This window comes from Equus asinus, chromosome 20 (genome assembly GCF_041296235.1).
Source record: "Equus asinus isolate D_3611 breed Donkey chromosome 20, EquAss-T2T_v2, whole genome shotgun sequence".
Lineage (NCBI taxonomy): Eukaryota > Metazoa > Chordata > Mammalia > Perissodactyla > Equidae > Equus > Equus asinus.
In genome coordinates this window covers 9,036,236-9,052,861 of record NC_091809.1, presented here as the reverse complement: position 1 = coordinate 9,052,861, position 16,626 = coordinate 9,036,236, and the positions used below count along the sequence as shown (strand labels likewise).

The window sequence follows — 16,626 nt, the reverse complement described above, 5'->3', positions numbered from 1 at the left end:
CCTACATCGAAAAAGAAAGAAAATCTCAAATCAATAACCTAAGCTTCCACTTTAAGGAATTAGAAAAAGAAGAACAAACTAAACTCAAAGCAACAAGAAGGAAGGAAAATAAAGATTAGAGGGCAGATAAACAAAATAGAGAATAGAAAAACAATAGAATCAATAAAACAAGAAAATGGTTCTTTGAAAAAGATCAACAAAATTGACAAACCTTTAGCTAGATTGACAGGAAGATGGAGAGAGGGAGGAGACTCAATTACTAAAATCAGAAATGAAAGTGGGGGCATTACTAACAATCTTCTGGAAATAAAAGATTATAAGAAAATACTGTTAACAATTGTAGCCAACATATTAGATAACCCAGATGAAATGGGAAAATTCCTAGAAACACAAATTCCCACATCTGATTCAAGAAGAAATAGAAAATCTCAATAGACCTATAATAAGATTACATCAATAATCAAAAAATTCTCAACAAAGAAAAACCCGTACCAGAAGGCTTCACTGGTGAATCTATCAAACATTTAAAGAAGTAACACCAATCCTTAAACGCTTCCCCCCAAATTGAGGAAGAACATTTCCTAACTCATTTTATGACACCAGTGTTACCTTGATACCAAAGCCAGACAAAGACATCACGAAAAAAGTGCAAAAATCCCCAGTGAAATACTAGCAAACTGAATCTAGCAGCATGTTAAAAGGATTATTCACCATGATCAAGTGGGATTTATCAAAGGAATACAAGGATTATTTGATACATGAAAATCAATCACTATAATACACACTATTAATTGAATAAAGGGGGATAAAAACCTAATAATCATCTCAATTGATGCAGAAAAAGCATTTGAGAAAGCCCAACTCTCTTCCATGATTAAAAAAAAAAAATTCCTAAGAAATTTAGAAGGGAAATTTATCAATCTGAAATAAAGGGCATCTATGAAATGCCACAGCTGACATACTTAATGGGGAAGGATAAAAGCTTTCCCCCAGTATCAGGAACAAGACAAAGATGTCTGCTCTTGCCACTGCTATTCAACATTGTATTGGAAGTTCTAGCCAGGGCAGTTAGGAAAGAAAAAGAAAGAAAAGCATTCAACTTGGAAAGTAAGGATTAAAACTCTTTCTATTCACAGATGACATTATCTTACATATAGAAAATTCTAAAATATCCACACAAAAACTATTAGAGCTAATAAATGAATTCAGCAGAGTTGCAGGAGGGGATACATGATCAACATACAAAAATCAGTTGTATATTTATACACTAGCAATGAACAATCTGAAAATGAAATTAAGAAAACAATCCCATTTATAATAATATCAAAAAGAATAAAATACTTAAGGATAAATTTAACCAAGGTGGTGTAAGACCTATACACTGAAAAATACAAAATACCTTCTGCTCATGGATTGGAAGACTTAGTATTGTTGAGATGGCAGTACTCTGCAAATTGATCTGCAGATTCAATCCAGTCCCTATCAAAATTCCAACTGTCTTTTTGCAGGTATAGACAAGCTGATTCTAAAATTCACATGGAATTGCAAGGGACTGGTCCCCAAATAGCCAAAAGAGTCTTAGAAAAAGACAAAAAAGTCAGGGAACCCAAACTTCTTTACTTCAAAACTACAAACAAAGCTACAGTAATTCAAACTGTGATACTGGTATAAAGACAGACATATAGACCCATGGAATAAAATTGAGAAGTAAACCTAAACATCTATGCTCAACTGACTTTTGACAAGGGTGCCAGGACCATTCAATTGGGAAATAATTTTCTCTTCAACAAATAGTGCAGGGACAGCTGGATCTCCACAAACTAAGGGATAAAGTTGGATCCTTACCTCACATCATATACAAAAATTAACTCAAAATAGATCAAAGAACTAAATGTAAGAGCTAAAACTAGTAAAATCTTAGAAGAAAACATAGGAATAGTTATCACCTTGGATTTGGCAATGGATTCTTAGATATGCTACCAAAAGCACAAGCAACAACAAAAAATAGATAAATTCTTCATCAAAGGACTTCATCAAAATTAAAACTTCTGTGTTTCAAAAGACATTATCAAGAAAGTAAAGACACAACCCACAGAATGAGAGAAAATATTTGCAAATCCTCTGATAGAAGCCTAATATCCATGATACATAAAGAACTCTTACAATTCACCAAGAAAAAGAACCCAATTTTAAAAATGCGCAAAAGACTTGAACAGACATTTCTCCAACAAATATATACAAATGGCCAACAAACACATGAAAAGATGCTCAGCATCGCTAGTCATTAGGTAAATGCAACTTAAAGCCACAATGAGATATGACTTCACACCTAGTATGATGGCTATAATCAAAAAGACTGATGTTGGTGAGGATGTGGAAAAACTGAAACCCTGTGTGTTCATTGCTGGTGGGACTGTAAAGTGGTACAGCTGCTGTGCAAAAACAGTCTGGTGGTTCCTCCAAAACTTAGACACAGTTATCAGTTGACTCAGCAATTCCAGCCCTAGTTATAGACCCAAGAGAAATGAAAACGTATATCCACACAAAAGCTTATATGCAAATGTTCATAGCAGTATTATTCATAATATCCAAAAAGTGCAAACAACTCAAATGTCCATCAATTGAATAGGTGAATAAAATGTGGTTCATCTATACAATGGAATATCATTCAGCCATAAAAGGGAACAGAGTACTGATACACATTACAACATGAGAGAACCTTGAAAACTCTACGCTAAGTGAAAAAAGAGTCAGACACAAAAGACCACATATTGTATAATTCAATTTATATGAAATGTCCAGAATAGGCAAGTCCATAGAGACAGAAATACTACTGGTTTCCAAAGGATGGTGGGAGAGGGAATGGGAAATACCTGCTTAATAGGTACAGGGTTTCTTTTGGGGATGATGATAATGTTCTGGAATTAGAGAGTAGTGATTGCACAACATTTTGAAGTGACTGAATTTGTAGTTTAAAATGGTTAAAATTTTGGATTTTATATTATGTCAATTTTACATAGAAATTTTTTTAAAAAAACTTTAATGTGCCCATGAATCCTCTGGGGATCTCATTAAAAAGTAGATTTTGATTCAGGAGGCCAAGGTGTGTCCCGAATTCTGCATTTCTGATAAGCTCCCAGGTGATGCCACTGCTGTTCATCTGTGGCCATGTTTTGAGCAGGATTCTTGGCCTTATCTCTGTGCCCCATCAGCTCCTATAAATAAGGAGAGCAGAAGCACAGACTCACCAGGGGCTCCCAGGTCTGAGCCTGCAGGTGAATGTGGGCCTAAGGGCATGAAAGTAGATGGAGAAGGGGCTGTAGCTATAGAGGTCACTGACAGAGACACAGAGGGGACCAAAGAAGTAGCTTTTATTGTGCACAAAGCTGAGGAAGGAAGGCAAGAATGCACGGCTCTGTTCTCAGAAGAAAGCTGTCTGACAGGTACATCACGTCAGCTGCCGGGCTCCTCCGCCTCCCGTGCCCAGGAGGGATCTGAAAGAAAGGGAGTAGCCTTGGAGTGGGCAAGCAGAGGGTGCTGAAGGCTTCCTTACTGCCCCTCCCAGTCCCCAGGGAACTCCTGTTCCAGGAAACACAGGGCTCCAGGAGGGAGCAGGGTGGCAATCCCTCCACTGCCTGATCAGAGGATGCCAGTCTTCCCTGAGAGGGTGTTATGCTGCCACAGAATTGGTTCCTTGGAAGGGAGATGAAAGGAGCCAAGGAGGTTTGAGGCATGAAAAGGGCCAGCAGAGGACACAGCTGCTCTGTGTCAGGGTGATGCTGAGAGTGGCCCTCAGGTGAATGGGGCCAGCTCTTCCAGGAGCCCCGAGCTGTGGCTGTGGCAACCCCCAGGGTGGGGGTAGGGGCAGAGAACACTTAGGGTGAGGTGAGGTGGATGCTTTCCCACTTCTGTCCCAGGTGGAGCTGGAGCCGCTCCTAGCTTGTCAGGGCTACACCTGTGTGGTGGATCAGCCATCCCTATCCTGCTTGCCCAGCCCCAGACGCTATAGTCTCTGCTACCTGAGCTGCTCACCCTCTCCAAAGAGGTCAGGGGTCAGGTTGAAGGGTCCTGGGGGCAGGTTCCAGGCCAGCTCCTCCAGCTGACCCAGCAGGCCTTTCACTTCTGCCTCCAGGTGCTCCACCGTCTTCTCCACCATCTAGAGCAAGGAGAGATGGGAGCCGGGTGGGGGTGGGGGAGGGGCAGGGTGAGTGGAGGACAAGAGTGGTGCCAAGTCCTGCTTAATCAGCCACATCCTAAGGAGCACCTGGAGGACCACTGGGGTGCAGTGGGGACAGAACTGAGTGACAGGCAACCTGGGACCTCCTCATTCAGGTTTTGCCCCTACCTACCTTCCAGTTCCCCCGATGACAAAAATCCTAGGAGCTCTCTCTCTAAGGTCACTCTGGCACTCTGCAGTTTTAGAGGTTTGGCCTGGAGCGAGTCTGAGATCCCCTTTTCCCTTTCAGGACTTTGTCACTGCGAGCTAACATTCCTTTTGTTGCCCTGCCCCCAGGTAGCAACCCTGCCAAATGACAGGTTTGGGATTTGGAAATTTTCTTTATTCGGGGTTCTTAACTTTTTTTGTGAATGAACCCCATTAGCAGTCTGATGAAACCTACAGACCCCTTCTCAGAAAATGCTTTAACTGAAAAAATAAAATATAGGATTTATAAGAACAGCCATTGCATCAAAGTATTATTCAAATATTAAAAGTTAAAATATTTAAAAGTTATTTTATTGAGGTCATAGTGGCTTGTAATTGTGTAACTTTCAGGTGTACATTATGATATTTCAGTTTCTGTATAGACTATCGTGTTCACCACCAGTAGTCTAGTTTTTATCCCAAAATTAAATTTTTGAGGTAAAAAATTTAACTCACTACATAACATGATCTAGCATCAGATCTAACAGCCACCATAATTTTGACATACTTATGAGAATGAATGATATGTTGAGATATTCATAAAAACTATAATTGGAAGAAATTACCTGATTTCTATCAATGACAAAGTCACGGTGCTGTAATTACTACTACGGTTTGTTGTCTGCATTTAGAATGAATGGGAATGCTAAATTTCAGTTAAAGTTTTATGAAATAAACTGGAATTTTCACCCGCACAAGTTTGGGGACCACAGGTTACAAACCGTGGCGATATAACAACACTAAGGGAATGAATTTCCACTTCTCCAGTAATTGTGTGGAGATCTCTGGCTTGGTATGAGCAAGAGCCCCAGAAGAGGCAGCTCTGTTGGTGGCTGGTCAGCTTAACAACCGAGGTAGGGCAGGGAGATGGTTAACATGGTGGCCAGAAAGCAGGATTGGCCTAGATTTCCCCGATTTTCCAAAGGAAGGTTGGCCTCAGCCCTATAAAGCCTGAAGCCTGGCAGGTGGTCCTAAAGCTGCATGTCCTCCCCGGTCACCCTTATTACCTCCTCTATGACGTGTAAACGGCTGTGGACAGCCAGGTGTCTGTCACACCTGGGGCTCCAAGCTAGGTCTCCGTGGGAGGGGATGAGGGGTTCCGCAGCTGTGGGAAAACAAGTCTTGTCACTGTGGGGCCCTCAGTTTCCCTGTAACACTGGAGACTCCTGTAAAGCACTGGGCTCAAGTGAGGTGGGTCCTGAAAACATCACAAAGAGAAGCAAAGGAAGGCTCAGTGTGGGTCAGGGTGTGAGTGTGGGGCTCCCCTAATCACTCCCTTATCTCTATGGCCATGGTCACCTGGAGACCCAGGTGGGCTTCCTCAAGGAGCTGCTGCCTGAACTGGGTAAGGTAAGGAAGGGAGGAAAGGTCTCAGCCAGGGAGAATGGCATGTGCAAAGATAGGGAGGCATGAAATAGCATGGCTCAGTGTATAAACCCTCAGGGAGTTTGGAGTGGCTGCAAAGTACAGGGTGGGTGGGAGATGAGACTGGAGAGGTGGGTCTTAGAAATGAAGCCAAAGGCCCTAATAAACCAATCATGATGCTGGTTTTGGGGGTTATTTTAACAGAAGAATGACATAGTCATATATGAGTTTTTAAAATACAGGGAGTGAATTGGAGGGATTTGTCTTTGAAGAAGGAAAGTTACTGCAGTAATAAAGTAAGAAGTGACGAAAGGAAGCAGTAGCAGGAGGAATAGAGAGTAAGGAAATATTCTAGTAGAAGCATTGACATTGGTGACCAGTTAGTACTATCGACATTTGATGAGTGCTTACTATGTACCACATAGTGGGCTAAACAAATGTGTTAACTCAGTCAACCTCTACAACAGCCTATTATTATCCCCAATTTACATGTAAGGAAATCGATTCACAGAGGGATGAAATGATATGTCCAAAGTCACACAGCTGGTAAGCAGAGAATCTGAAGTTCAACCTGTTCAACTCTTGACTCATCATTTTTCTCCCTACGTTGGTTCTTCCCTGGTTCTTCCTGGCACCACCAACCCTCATACCAGAAGTCTTAGAGCCCTGGTCCCGAACTCAGGTTTCAGAGTTGGTGGCTCTGAGATGCTGGCAGGGCATCAGAGTTGGCTGGAACCTTGAAGAACCTCCAAGAATCTTGGAAGGAGGATGCTGTCTCAGAAACAAAGAGAAGCAAAGAGCTTTACAGAGGATGAAGCAGCCAACGCGGCCTAAAGCAGCAGGGAGGTCTAGAAAGATAAGGACCAAAAAACATAGCAACAGCAAAGTCACTGCTAAATTCTACCCCAGCACTTTTAGTGGAGTTGTGGAAGAAAGCAAAGTTTAGACTGCAGTGGGATGAGAAGGAAAATGTTTTCATGAAGCTTGGCTGTGAAACAAGGGAGCTCACATCACAAGGTCCACACAAGTGTTTATTGTTGTCATTTCTGGTTTTTTAAGCAGTGAAGAAACACAACCATGCTTATAGCCTGAGGAACAGGAAGAAGACTGGAGAACTGAAGGAATGCATTTCCTGAAGGGATGAGAGGCCAAGGAATCCAGAAATGATGGTGGGGGTATAGGAAAAACATGGAAGGAAGAGAGAGAGAATGCAGCAAAAATGGGTAAAAAAGTTCTGCTCCAAGATCTCTAAGGTCCAAAAAGTTGAGTGACTTCCCACCTGATGGCCTCTATTCACTCTGTAAAGTAAGAGGGGCTTCATCTGCTGAAAATTCATGGAGAGTTAGGAAGGAGGAGAGCTAGTTGTTAAATTTTCAGAAATTCTGTGCGTGGGTTGTTAAATACAGCCACTAAAATGGGAGTCTTGGTGAGAGCATTTACACCATAAAAACTGGCAAGTGTCTTTTTCTTTTTTTTTAGAGCCAGTTTATCAGCACACCACTGGGTTGGGGGCTTGAATAAAAAGATGGCTCCAAAAGGGGATGAAGGGAACAGGAGGCAGTATAGGACTGTGCGGGATGACCTGACATCAGTGAGGAACTTTGGAAGTGCTATTCCTCCCCTAGCAGCTTCGCAGGCTGGGTGTAGAGCAGCAAAGACAGATGGCTGGATGGAGCTAAAACCTGAGAGTCTGCAGGATGAGTGTGGTGGAGGGTAAGAGCACAAAAGCATTGATTTGACCAGCAATGGTTTAAGGGGATGAGCTCTGGAGCTTAGCTTGGATAAGGAAGGAAAGGAGGCCAATTGGAGGGCCACTAAGTTGGGAGAAGTGATGAGATGATGGAGGTAACAGAAGGAACAGTGGTAATGGATACTGCAGTTTTAGCTTTTCGAGATGGAGCAACCTCATAGTGACAGTATCAAGATTGTAGCCATGGATGCGGACATCTGAAGCAGAATGGAGGTAAGACTTATTGGGTTCAATCTTTCTAGATGCAAAATTCTTGTAACTGTAAGGCCTTGGTATTGGTTGGTTTGCTCAAAGTGACATATAAAGTTGCCCAGAAGGGTGGCAGGTCTTAAGGTAAGGACAGAGATGGTGATCCATTTTGCTGGTGATGATGTGTCACTCTGAGAGGTTGAGTAACTTGCCCAAGGTCACACAATCAGTAAATGACTGGACCCCAAGCACCCTGGCCTTCTCCTGACTTCACTTGAGCAATCTGGCCTTCTGGAACTCTGCCAGAGTCCCCCTGGCCTGCAATTCTCTAGATCCTAGCTCTTCCACTCAGGGGTGAGAACCAAGAGCAGGGACAAAACTTCCTTCCACTCTAAGCATCTTTTGTGGAGAACAATTTGTTTTTTTACATTCTCCTTTTCATTATTTCCCTCCACTGAACTTAGAAAAGCCTCTTCAAAAGACAATGGGCTTCTTGTTGACTTTGGGGAAGGAAGGGGACATTATAATGGCACTTTGGTTTTTTTTTTAAAAGGGAGTCTTTTAGAGATCTATACTAAAATATTTACAGATGAAACGCTATGATGTCCTGGATTTACTTCAAAATAATCCAGGCCTGGGAGTGGGAGGAGGCATGGGTAGGTACATAGAGCAAATAAGATTGGCCAAGATTGGTAATTGTTAAAATTGGGTAATGGGGGACATGGAATCATTATTCTCTCTATCTTTGTATATATGGTTTGAAATATCTATAACAAAAGCCAGTTGTCTGATAGGATTGTTAGCAAAAAGCGGAAGTCATCATGGGCTGCATGCATTGATATAAAATGTTCAGGACAAGGGAGGGTGGTGATCTGAGAGACCCCACTTGGAGGGCTGTGCTCCATTCTGGGCCATACATTGTGAGAAGGCCTTTGACAGACAGGAGCAGGTGTAGAGGTGCCATGGTGAAGGGACTCCAAATTTTGACTCATTTCTCTCAGCTGAAAGAACAGGGGTGCTCAGCCTGGAGAGGAAAGATGGAGAAGGCAGGAAGAGTTGTTCTCACTCACAGGGAGGGCTGTCTGAGAAGATGGGGGTCTGTCTCAACATGGATCTGTGTTCACACATACCCTTTGCAGGCTCCGCCCAGGGGCCTTTGGCCAAACTTTTCCCCTGAGCCTCACTACCCTCTCTAAACTACGCTTTTCCCCTCAAAGCTCCCCCAGCTTAGGCCAAGAGCAAGCAATGTGACCTTGCCGGCCAAGTGGGGATCTGCCAGCTTTGTAAGTCACGAATGACATGAATCTGCTCCTCTCCATTGGCCCAAAACATCATGTTCTCTACATTCTTCGATGAGGTCTAACTTGGCTCCAAAACCCCTCCAGGGAAAAGTCTGGGCTGAGGTTGCGCTCCACATCACACAGCACTAATCCTTTACATCTGGACAGAACTGTGCCCTGCGCTCCACTGCACAACTGTCCATGAGCTCATCCAGTCCTCCTGACAAGCTCATCTGAGAGAGAAAGCTGGGGGCAGGACCAGGGACCCCACAACCATCCTGCACTGCTGCTCCCTCCCCTACACATATCCTCATGGCATTGACCTCAACTCATGACGGCAGAAAATACACTGGAGACACTGTTCTCAGCCTGGCTTGGCCACTAATTGGTGGAGGCCTGTGGAAACTTCCTTCTCCCTGAGGCTCTGCTGCCTCCTCTGTAATACAGGGTGGGGTAGGCTCGAGACACTGCCACCCACATGTAGTTCACGATTCTGCTATCTTTCAAAGCCTACTGAGAGGCCTCAAAAATTAGCTGCAAGGACAGAACTGGGATGAGTCAAAGACAAGTTTCTTCTTAGGGCAGAAGCTCCAGCAAGGCAAGACCTGGGTGTCACACACACACACACACACACACACACACACTAATGCCTGCTTTATGGGACTTTTGGAAAGCTCAAACAATAGTAGGAGTGGGGAAAGCTGAAGGATTACCATGACCAACCTTGAGCAGCCAAAGCTGTGGTTTCTGTGTTCCTTCCTTCCTTTGCTCCCACCCTCCGTGCCCTGGCCAGTTGGGAAATGGACTTTCTTGGATGCTGGGTTGTTTTCCCTGGCCTGCCTCCCGTTCAGGGCCTGTGTGCACCCTGGATGGCAGCCATGGGTGGAACATTGTGCACTAGGGAGAGCAGGCTACTGGTGGAAGCCAGAGGCCCAGGTAGAGGTGCTAGAGCCCAGAGGCCCAGGTGGAGGTGCTGGGATAACTTCTCTAGTTAAAGAGACATGGCCACTGCGTCCTGGTCCTCAGAGGTGGGAAGTACGGCCCCCTCCCACTCATAGGCATAGAAGACCTTTTGTATTTGGGACTCAAACACTAAGAAGGTGCCTACAACTCAAATGATTTCTGCCATGCTGGATGATGACAAATACTTTCTCGGTGGTGACCCTGAGGCATGCTGCTGTGCCTCCTGAATCATCAAAGATATAATCTATTCCACCAGGAACAATTGTCACTTTGGGGTTAATTATATTTGACCACATTCAATATAAGAGAATAATAAACTTTACCACATTCAATATTTGTATTAAAATTTATGATTTATTCAAAACTATCAGTGGTTTTTTTTTTGTTTTTTGTTTTTTTAACTAGAAGAATACTATTTTTAAACAATTATATGAAGAACTCCAATCTGTGGAAATGCTCTGGCTGAAACAGGAGAGAGACCCTCGAGCCCCCAAAGAGAGAGCTCAGATTCTGAGGCACATTTTTGTTTCGTTTTGTTCCATTCTGTTAGAGACAAGTCCTATCTCCCTCAGTCTCGCGTCATTTTCCAGATGTGGATTTGAGCCCAGCTGACCAGTCTGAGAGCTTACCAATGTCCTTCCAATACATTCAGTATCTGGTTAAGTTAGTATTTTGCTTAGGATACAAACCAGACAGTTGTACAAAGAACTCCCCTCGATTACAGACGTTTTTTATTTCTTTCTCATGTATTGGTTCAGAGGTAGACTGGCTGGTGGTCAGGGCTGGCAGGCAGCTCCTTGAGTCTGTATAGAATCCAGATTCCTTCTATCTTGGAATACTGTTTTTTTAATCCACTGGGTTAAAATGTACTACTAGAACACTCCAAAATTCCACAATACTGAGAAGGTCTAAACAGCCATCCAGGATAAACCTCTCTCCACGTGCTGTGAAAGAACACAAGACTGGGAGTGGGAGACGCAGTCCCAACTCCACTGCTTACTGACTGTGCTCTCTGCCTCTCACTCAGCTTCCTCGTCTGTGAGGGACCTGCTCTGCCCTGTCTACCTTGAGGGACTGCTGTGCTGATCAAAGGGGATCCTACCCTTGAAGATGCCTTGGAATTGCCAAGTGATGTGCAAACACCATGGAAAGCATTTACCAGGTGAGCTGAAGACTGAGCAAGGCAGTGAAAGCCCCCAGGGCGCCGACTCTCCACATGGAGCCAGTGCTCCTTGCTAGATCACTGTGATCAGGTCTCCCCAAGATGGGGAAGTGTCTGCTCTAGGACTAATCCCGTGCAGGGATCCAAGGGACGCTTGGCAGGGGCTCCTGCAACAAGTGCACAAAGGGCTGAGTGCTGACCTGGCTTTCTGGGCTCTGTTACAAGCCAATCCCACTTGCTGGATCCTTGGTTTCTTCACCTTGAGAATAGGCACAACCATACTCTATATTCAAAGTTACTTTTGATTTGTGATCACTAATTACATGCTAGGCTTTTTGTTGCGTGCTGACATGATCTCATTTAATTTGATCCGTGAGCTCAGTACCTCCTTTTTTACAGATTAGAAAACCAAAGATCAAAGAGATTGAGTAACATGCCCAAGATTTCACAGGTAGGAGGTGGTGGGGACAGAATTTAAATATACCTGCTAGACACTGTCTATACTGTGTCCTGGCAATCATGTGAACTTGTATAAGTTAAGGGCTTCCCATCTTGGGGTCTCAGCTGCCTGCTCTGTAAATAAGGATCTGGACAGGTATGGGCAAAGGGGACCTGCACACATGACACCTTTGCAGCTGTCTGGAGGCCCTATAAGAACCCAAATAGTGTGCCTTGGGTCAAATTATCTTTGGGTGGTTCATTCCCCACAACATCCATTTTTGTAAACAGAAATGCTGTGATCCTCATCACAGCCCTTCAGCATCTTCCCCTTTCACCCAAAGCAAAAAAACAGAATTCCAATACAGGACAGACGTCCACGGGGACTTGCAGCAGCAGTGGACAGTGAGAGCTTCCCTGATGGGCCCCAAGGCATGGGTGAGAATGGTTACACTGGTTAAAAGGACAAGGCTCTAGGCCTTCAGATCCCTCTGACAGCAAAATAGGAAAGGGACTTAGCTGAAGCCTTAACTTAAAAAAAAGTCTGTACAAGTAACACAAAACAGTTTGCTTCATGCAATACATAAAGAGCTTTTGCAAATCAATATGAAAAATCCCAATACCAAAATTAAAATGTCTAAGACAATTTGCACAGATTAGTAGAAATGACCAATATGCATTTGAAGGAAAAGTCTAACTTAAGGAATAATCAAAGAAATGCGAATTAAAGCAATAAAGACCATTCTTGCAAAAAAAAAATCTAACTGGAATTAGATCAAGCTTCTAGATCTATAAGCAATACAGGGGAGAGAAGAACATTTAAATGTCACCTAGGGGATGTAATCAGCTCAAATCTAATTGTGGAAAACTTTACAGGACAAATTACCCAGTTTCTTCAACAAATAAATTTTTTTTAAAAAAGGGGAAAAGAGAACTTACATATTAAAAGAAACTTAGACATATCAAACAAAAGCAATGCACGCACCTTATTTGGATCAAACAAACCAAATATAAAAACATATGACACAATCAGGGATACTTGAACTCTGATTGCACATTTGATAATGCTAAGGAATTATTGTTCATTTTTAGGGTGTGATAATGGTACTGCAGTTATGCTTATTAAAAGATTATTTATCTTTTAGAGATACATAAGGAAATATTTATAGATGAAAATATATGATGCCTGGAATTTCCTCTAAAACAATCTGAGGGAGAGGAGGGAGGGTGGGAATTGTAGATGAATAGACCCTTTTTGAAGAGGGGTGATAGGTACATGGGGCTTCATTATACTATTCTGCTCTTCTATCCAAAAGATTTCATAATCAAAATTTAAGAAAAACAACGGTATATTATCTGAAGTCTGAAAGGTTATACACAAAAATCTGTGACCTCAATGTGAAATTACATTAGTATGTTTATACTTCCTCTTTTTTTTCTTAATGTGTAGCAATGAGCAAGCATAATCAGAAAGAAAATGTTTAAAAACAGTTTTAAATTAAAGTGTATATACCATCTGTGGCCACGGGGCCACGAAGAGCCACTTGTGGGTAGCAGCCAGCTCCTCCCTCTAGGGGAGCACAGATGAAGCTTTGTCCCCTCAGCTCCTGGAGCTGGGGACTCTAGGAGGAGGGTAAGGGAGAGGGAGCAAAAGGGAAGCTCATGCTCTATGGGCCTGGATCTGTGCTGGGCATCATCCCAGCTACTCTTCACAGGCTGTGAGGAAGTGGTTGTTGGTCCTCCCTAACACGTGGAGAAACTGAGAGTCAGAGAGATCAGTGGAGCTGTCTGAGGGGACAAGAGAAGGAGGCTATGTGTTGAGACGTGTTCCATGCTGGGCCCTTTCCTTCTCATCCAATCCTTGAAGTCAGCCCTGTGGGGTGAGTATTATTCTCCCCAACTTACAGAGGACGAAACAGCCTCAGAGAAGTGAAGTGACATCCAAGGTCGCTCAGCACTGGCCTCAATCCTTTCCCTGAGAGCTTACTCCCACAGTTCACTGTGCCCCAAAAGGGACTGGGCACAGGTGAGGGGGGCTCCATCTTAACATAGACACTTCAGCTGGGTGACTCCAGGTTGATGGGGGGCAGCCTGGCTGGGGGCAAGGAGCTGACTGAGAGGGCAGAAGGCCTGGATGCTTGGGGAGACCTCAGCCTTCCTCTCGCCTGCACAGTTGGGATGAGCACCAGTGGTCTCTGGCTGGGGCCTGCACGAGATGCTGGGTAAATGGGAATGTGGCTTGTAAACTCTAAAGTGCTGTGCAGAGTCTTGGGGGTGGGGGTGGAATGAGCACTTGTGTGTACCGTAAGTACATCTGCAGCCATCCTGTCTGAGCCTCACCTGTGAAGGGGCAGCACTAAGACTGCTGTCAGCAGAAGGGAGGGAAGAGAGTGCAAGGCAAGGATCCCAGCCAGGGGAGCACCCAGAGGACCTCTCTCTCCTGTACCCTGTTCCCACGCACCCACCCAAGGCAACTCAGGGGCTCAGGGAAGCTCTCCGGAAGCCTGGAGACTTGCCTCCTCCCCCAGACAGCAGAACCCCCCTAGGCCTCCTGGCAGGTGACCCAGTGGCCTTTCTCCTGGGCCCGCCTGCCTGGTTCCTGACTGGCTGGCTGTGCTAGGCCAGGCCTGGGTAGCTTCCCTGGCAATGCCCAGTAAAACCAGGCCTGGACGCCTCTGCAGGCCTTCTGGATGAAGCTGGCCTGGGGGGCTGCCCCACCCTGTAGACTTGACCTCCCACCCTGTGATCCTTGTCCCTTCCTCTCTCTCCTTGGGCATCGGGTTTCTCCACTCTCTCTCTTTAAGTCTCTCTCAAATCTTTCTCTTTTCCTCAATATCCTCCTTCTCTCTCCTCACCTTCCCTTCTTTTTCTTGCCAGGTTAGTTCCTCTATTTCTTTCCTGGTTGTACCTTTTGCTTCTCAAACTCCTTTTTCTATCTTTCCTCCTTCATAGTTCATACCCATCTGTTTACTTCCAAAGTCTCTTTCTCTCAGCCTCTCCCTTTCTCTCTTTATTCTTCTCTTTCTCCTTTCTCTCTAACTCTCTCTGCCCATCTGCCTTTTTCTCTTTCTTTTTCTGTTTTCTCTTTCTCTCTCTCTCTCTCTCCCCCTCTCTGCATCCCTTTCTCCAGCTTTCTCTCCATCTGGCTCTGTTTCCATCTTCTCCCCTCTCCACCCTCCCTCCCTTCATCTCTCTTGCTCATCCTACCTCGCTCGGCGCAGCTCTCCCCTACCCTCGCCCTCGCCCTCGCCCTCGCCCTCACCCGGCACCCGGGTCCCACTCACCGACAAAGGCGCCCGCGGCGCGGAGCAGGGCGAGCCCGGCCAGCGCGCAGAGCAGGGACCGCATGGTGCCGGCCCAGCCGAGCGCAGCGCAGCGTCTGCCCCCAGCTGCTCTCCCCAGGATCGCGCCGGGCCCGCCCAGGAGGAAATGCTCTCAGTCCTAGCCAAAATTCCTGGGCGGCTCCCGGCTTTCTGGCTTGAGCGAACCCGCCCCCTCCAGAGGCCCCCTCCGCAACGTGCGGGCAGCGCCGAGCCTAAACACCCCGCAGGCGGAGGGGCCAACGTGTTAGCCTGGGCGCCTGCACAGGAGGGAGCCGCCCTCTGAGTTCCCCGCGCCTCCCGGGATGGGGGCGCAGAAGGGGAGAGAGAGGGGTGAGGGAGTGGGTTCTAGGCGATGGGTCCCGGGGCCCAGGTACTGGTTGTGAGCCCGTTTCATAGATGGGCAGACTGAAGCTTAGAGAGAAGCGCCTTCCTCTGTGTCACCGACAGCTGTGGCACAGGATCTGAACACTGACTGCTTGGAGCATGGAAGCTTTTCTCTCTGTCCGCCTGTGACAGCGCCTGGCCCTGAGCAGTAGACTCAAAAGTGGTGTCTGCCTTCTATAGAAACTTATTATTTTGCTAAAGGAGTAATAGTAATGTTAAAAGATACTTTACAAAAAAAAGGTAAAATCATGACTTTCATTCAGATATAAAACGAGCATGTGCTGAAGATTTTAACTCACCATTAATGAGGGAATCAGTAAGAGGTGACAACCAGTCCTACAAACAGACAGAGCTGGAATATTGACACGAATGTGCAAAAGGAGGTAAAACTGGCTTCTTCCACACAGGGAGGGAGGAGAATTAATTGAACCTATAACAGGAATTATCTGCATATCTATAGACAAGAATTATGTTGCATTGCTATTACAGTTTGCCGACTTCTAAAATGGCTCAAAGGCAATGAAAGGCCCAGGCCCTAACTAAATCAGAATCAGAATCAGAGTGTTCAGCAAATACTTAATCTCTGTACTAGATAGTTGTTAGGTAACCTCTGCAGGTGGGAGGAAAGGAAATAATTCTCATGTTCACATATGTCTGCCCTCCAGGAGCTCACAGTCTATTAGCCACCATAATATTAATAAACAGTAGCTAAGCTGTGATGGACTTACTTCTACATACACCACTTCTCTGATCTTCACTGCAACTCCATGAGGGGCACATCATTACATCCATTTTGCAGATCAAGAAATTGAGGCTCAGGGATGTTAAGAACGTTGCCAATAGTCACACAGCTGGTATAATGTGGAGTCAGGATTTGAATCCAGTTTTGCTGTCTCTGCAGACCAGCCCTTAGATAATAATATATACTAGGTCCCTGAGAGCCAGGTTGTATTTTCCATTCTAAGCAAGATCAGAAGAAGAGCTGGGTGGGTTTTTCAGTGAACTTCAAATCGTCCCCACCTCCTTCCAGTTTAGAATACAATAGTCGAATCCTCACCCATGGGACACCCCACCCAACAAGTGTAAAAAAAGTTAAGTTTTAGTGAAAAGAAAAAGCAAGAGCTGCAGCCCCGACGTCTGTGCTGCAGAGCCTGAGTGCCTCACCTGGCTGTAAGCAGAGCGTCTTCACCAGCAAACCCACGAGCATGTCTTTATCCATCAAGGGTCCCCATTAGGTTAACTGGAGTCCTGGCAGATTAAGGCTGCCCCTCTGCCTTCTCTGTTCCTCACTGTGACTATGCAATTGTCCAGTACAGTCACCACACTATCCAGTAATCCTAAATTCTCAC

General features: G+C 45.1%; 1 protein-coding gene and 1 long non-coding RNA gene across 6 annotated transcripts in view; one reads left to right on the top strand and one right to left on the bottom strand.

Annotated features, from left to right (window-relative positions):
• Window positions 1-2,769: 2,769 nt before the first annotated feature.
• Window positions 2,770-15,178, bottom strand: LOC139041251 (placenta-specific protein 9-like). 4 transcript variants are annotated; one of them, XM_070491536.1, is made up of 4 exons: window positions 14,855-15,178; window positions 5,431-5,528; window positions 4,020-4,156; window positions 2,770-3,494 (listed from the first exon to the last, which is right to left on the bottom strand). In XM_070491536.1, the coding sequence occupies exons 1-4, from the start codon at window positions 14,916-14,918 to the stop codon at window positions 3,449-3,451; spliced, it is 345 nt and encodes a 114-aa protein (XP_070347637.1). In that variant the 5' UTR covers window positions 14,919-15,178; the 3' UTR covers window positions 2,770-3,448. The 4 variants fall into 4 exon arrangements, with proteins under 4 accessions (XP_070347637.1, XP_070347640.1, XP_070347638.1 ...); XM_070491539.1 differs by having other exon boundaries at window positions 2,770-3,215; XM_070491537.1 differs by having other exon boundaries at window positions 4,033-4,156.
• Window positions 5,628-16,626, top strand: part of LOC139041252 (uncharacterized) — a 42,998-nt gene continuing 31,999 nt past the window's right edge. For both annotated transcript variants that reach the window (XR_011496069.1, XR_011496070.1), the window contains exon 1: window positions 5,628-11,132. This is a non-coding gene — a long non-coding RNA (uncharacterized lncRNA). The remainder of the gene's footprint in view (window positions 11,133-16,626) is intronic.

Coding starts and splice junctions, on each gene's coding strand:
- LOC139041251 (XM_070491536.1), bottom strand. CDS start 14,918: ATGCGGTCCCTGCTCTGCGCGCTGGCCGGGCTCGCCCTGCTCCGCGCC. Junction 5,529..14,854: donor CGCCGCGGGCGCCTTTGTCG/GTGAGTGGGACC, acceptor GTTTTCCCACAG/CTGCGGAACCCCTCATCCCC. Junction 3,495..4,019: donor GGAGAGGGTGAGCAGCTCAG/GTAGCAGAGACT, acceptor CCTTTCTTTCAG/ATCCCTCCTGGGCACGGGAG.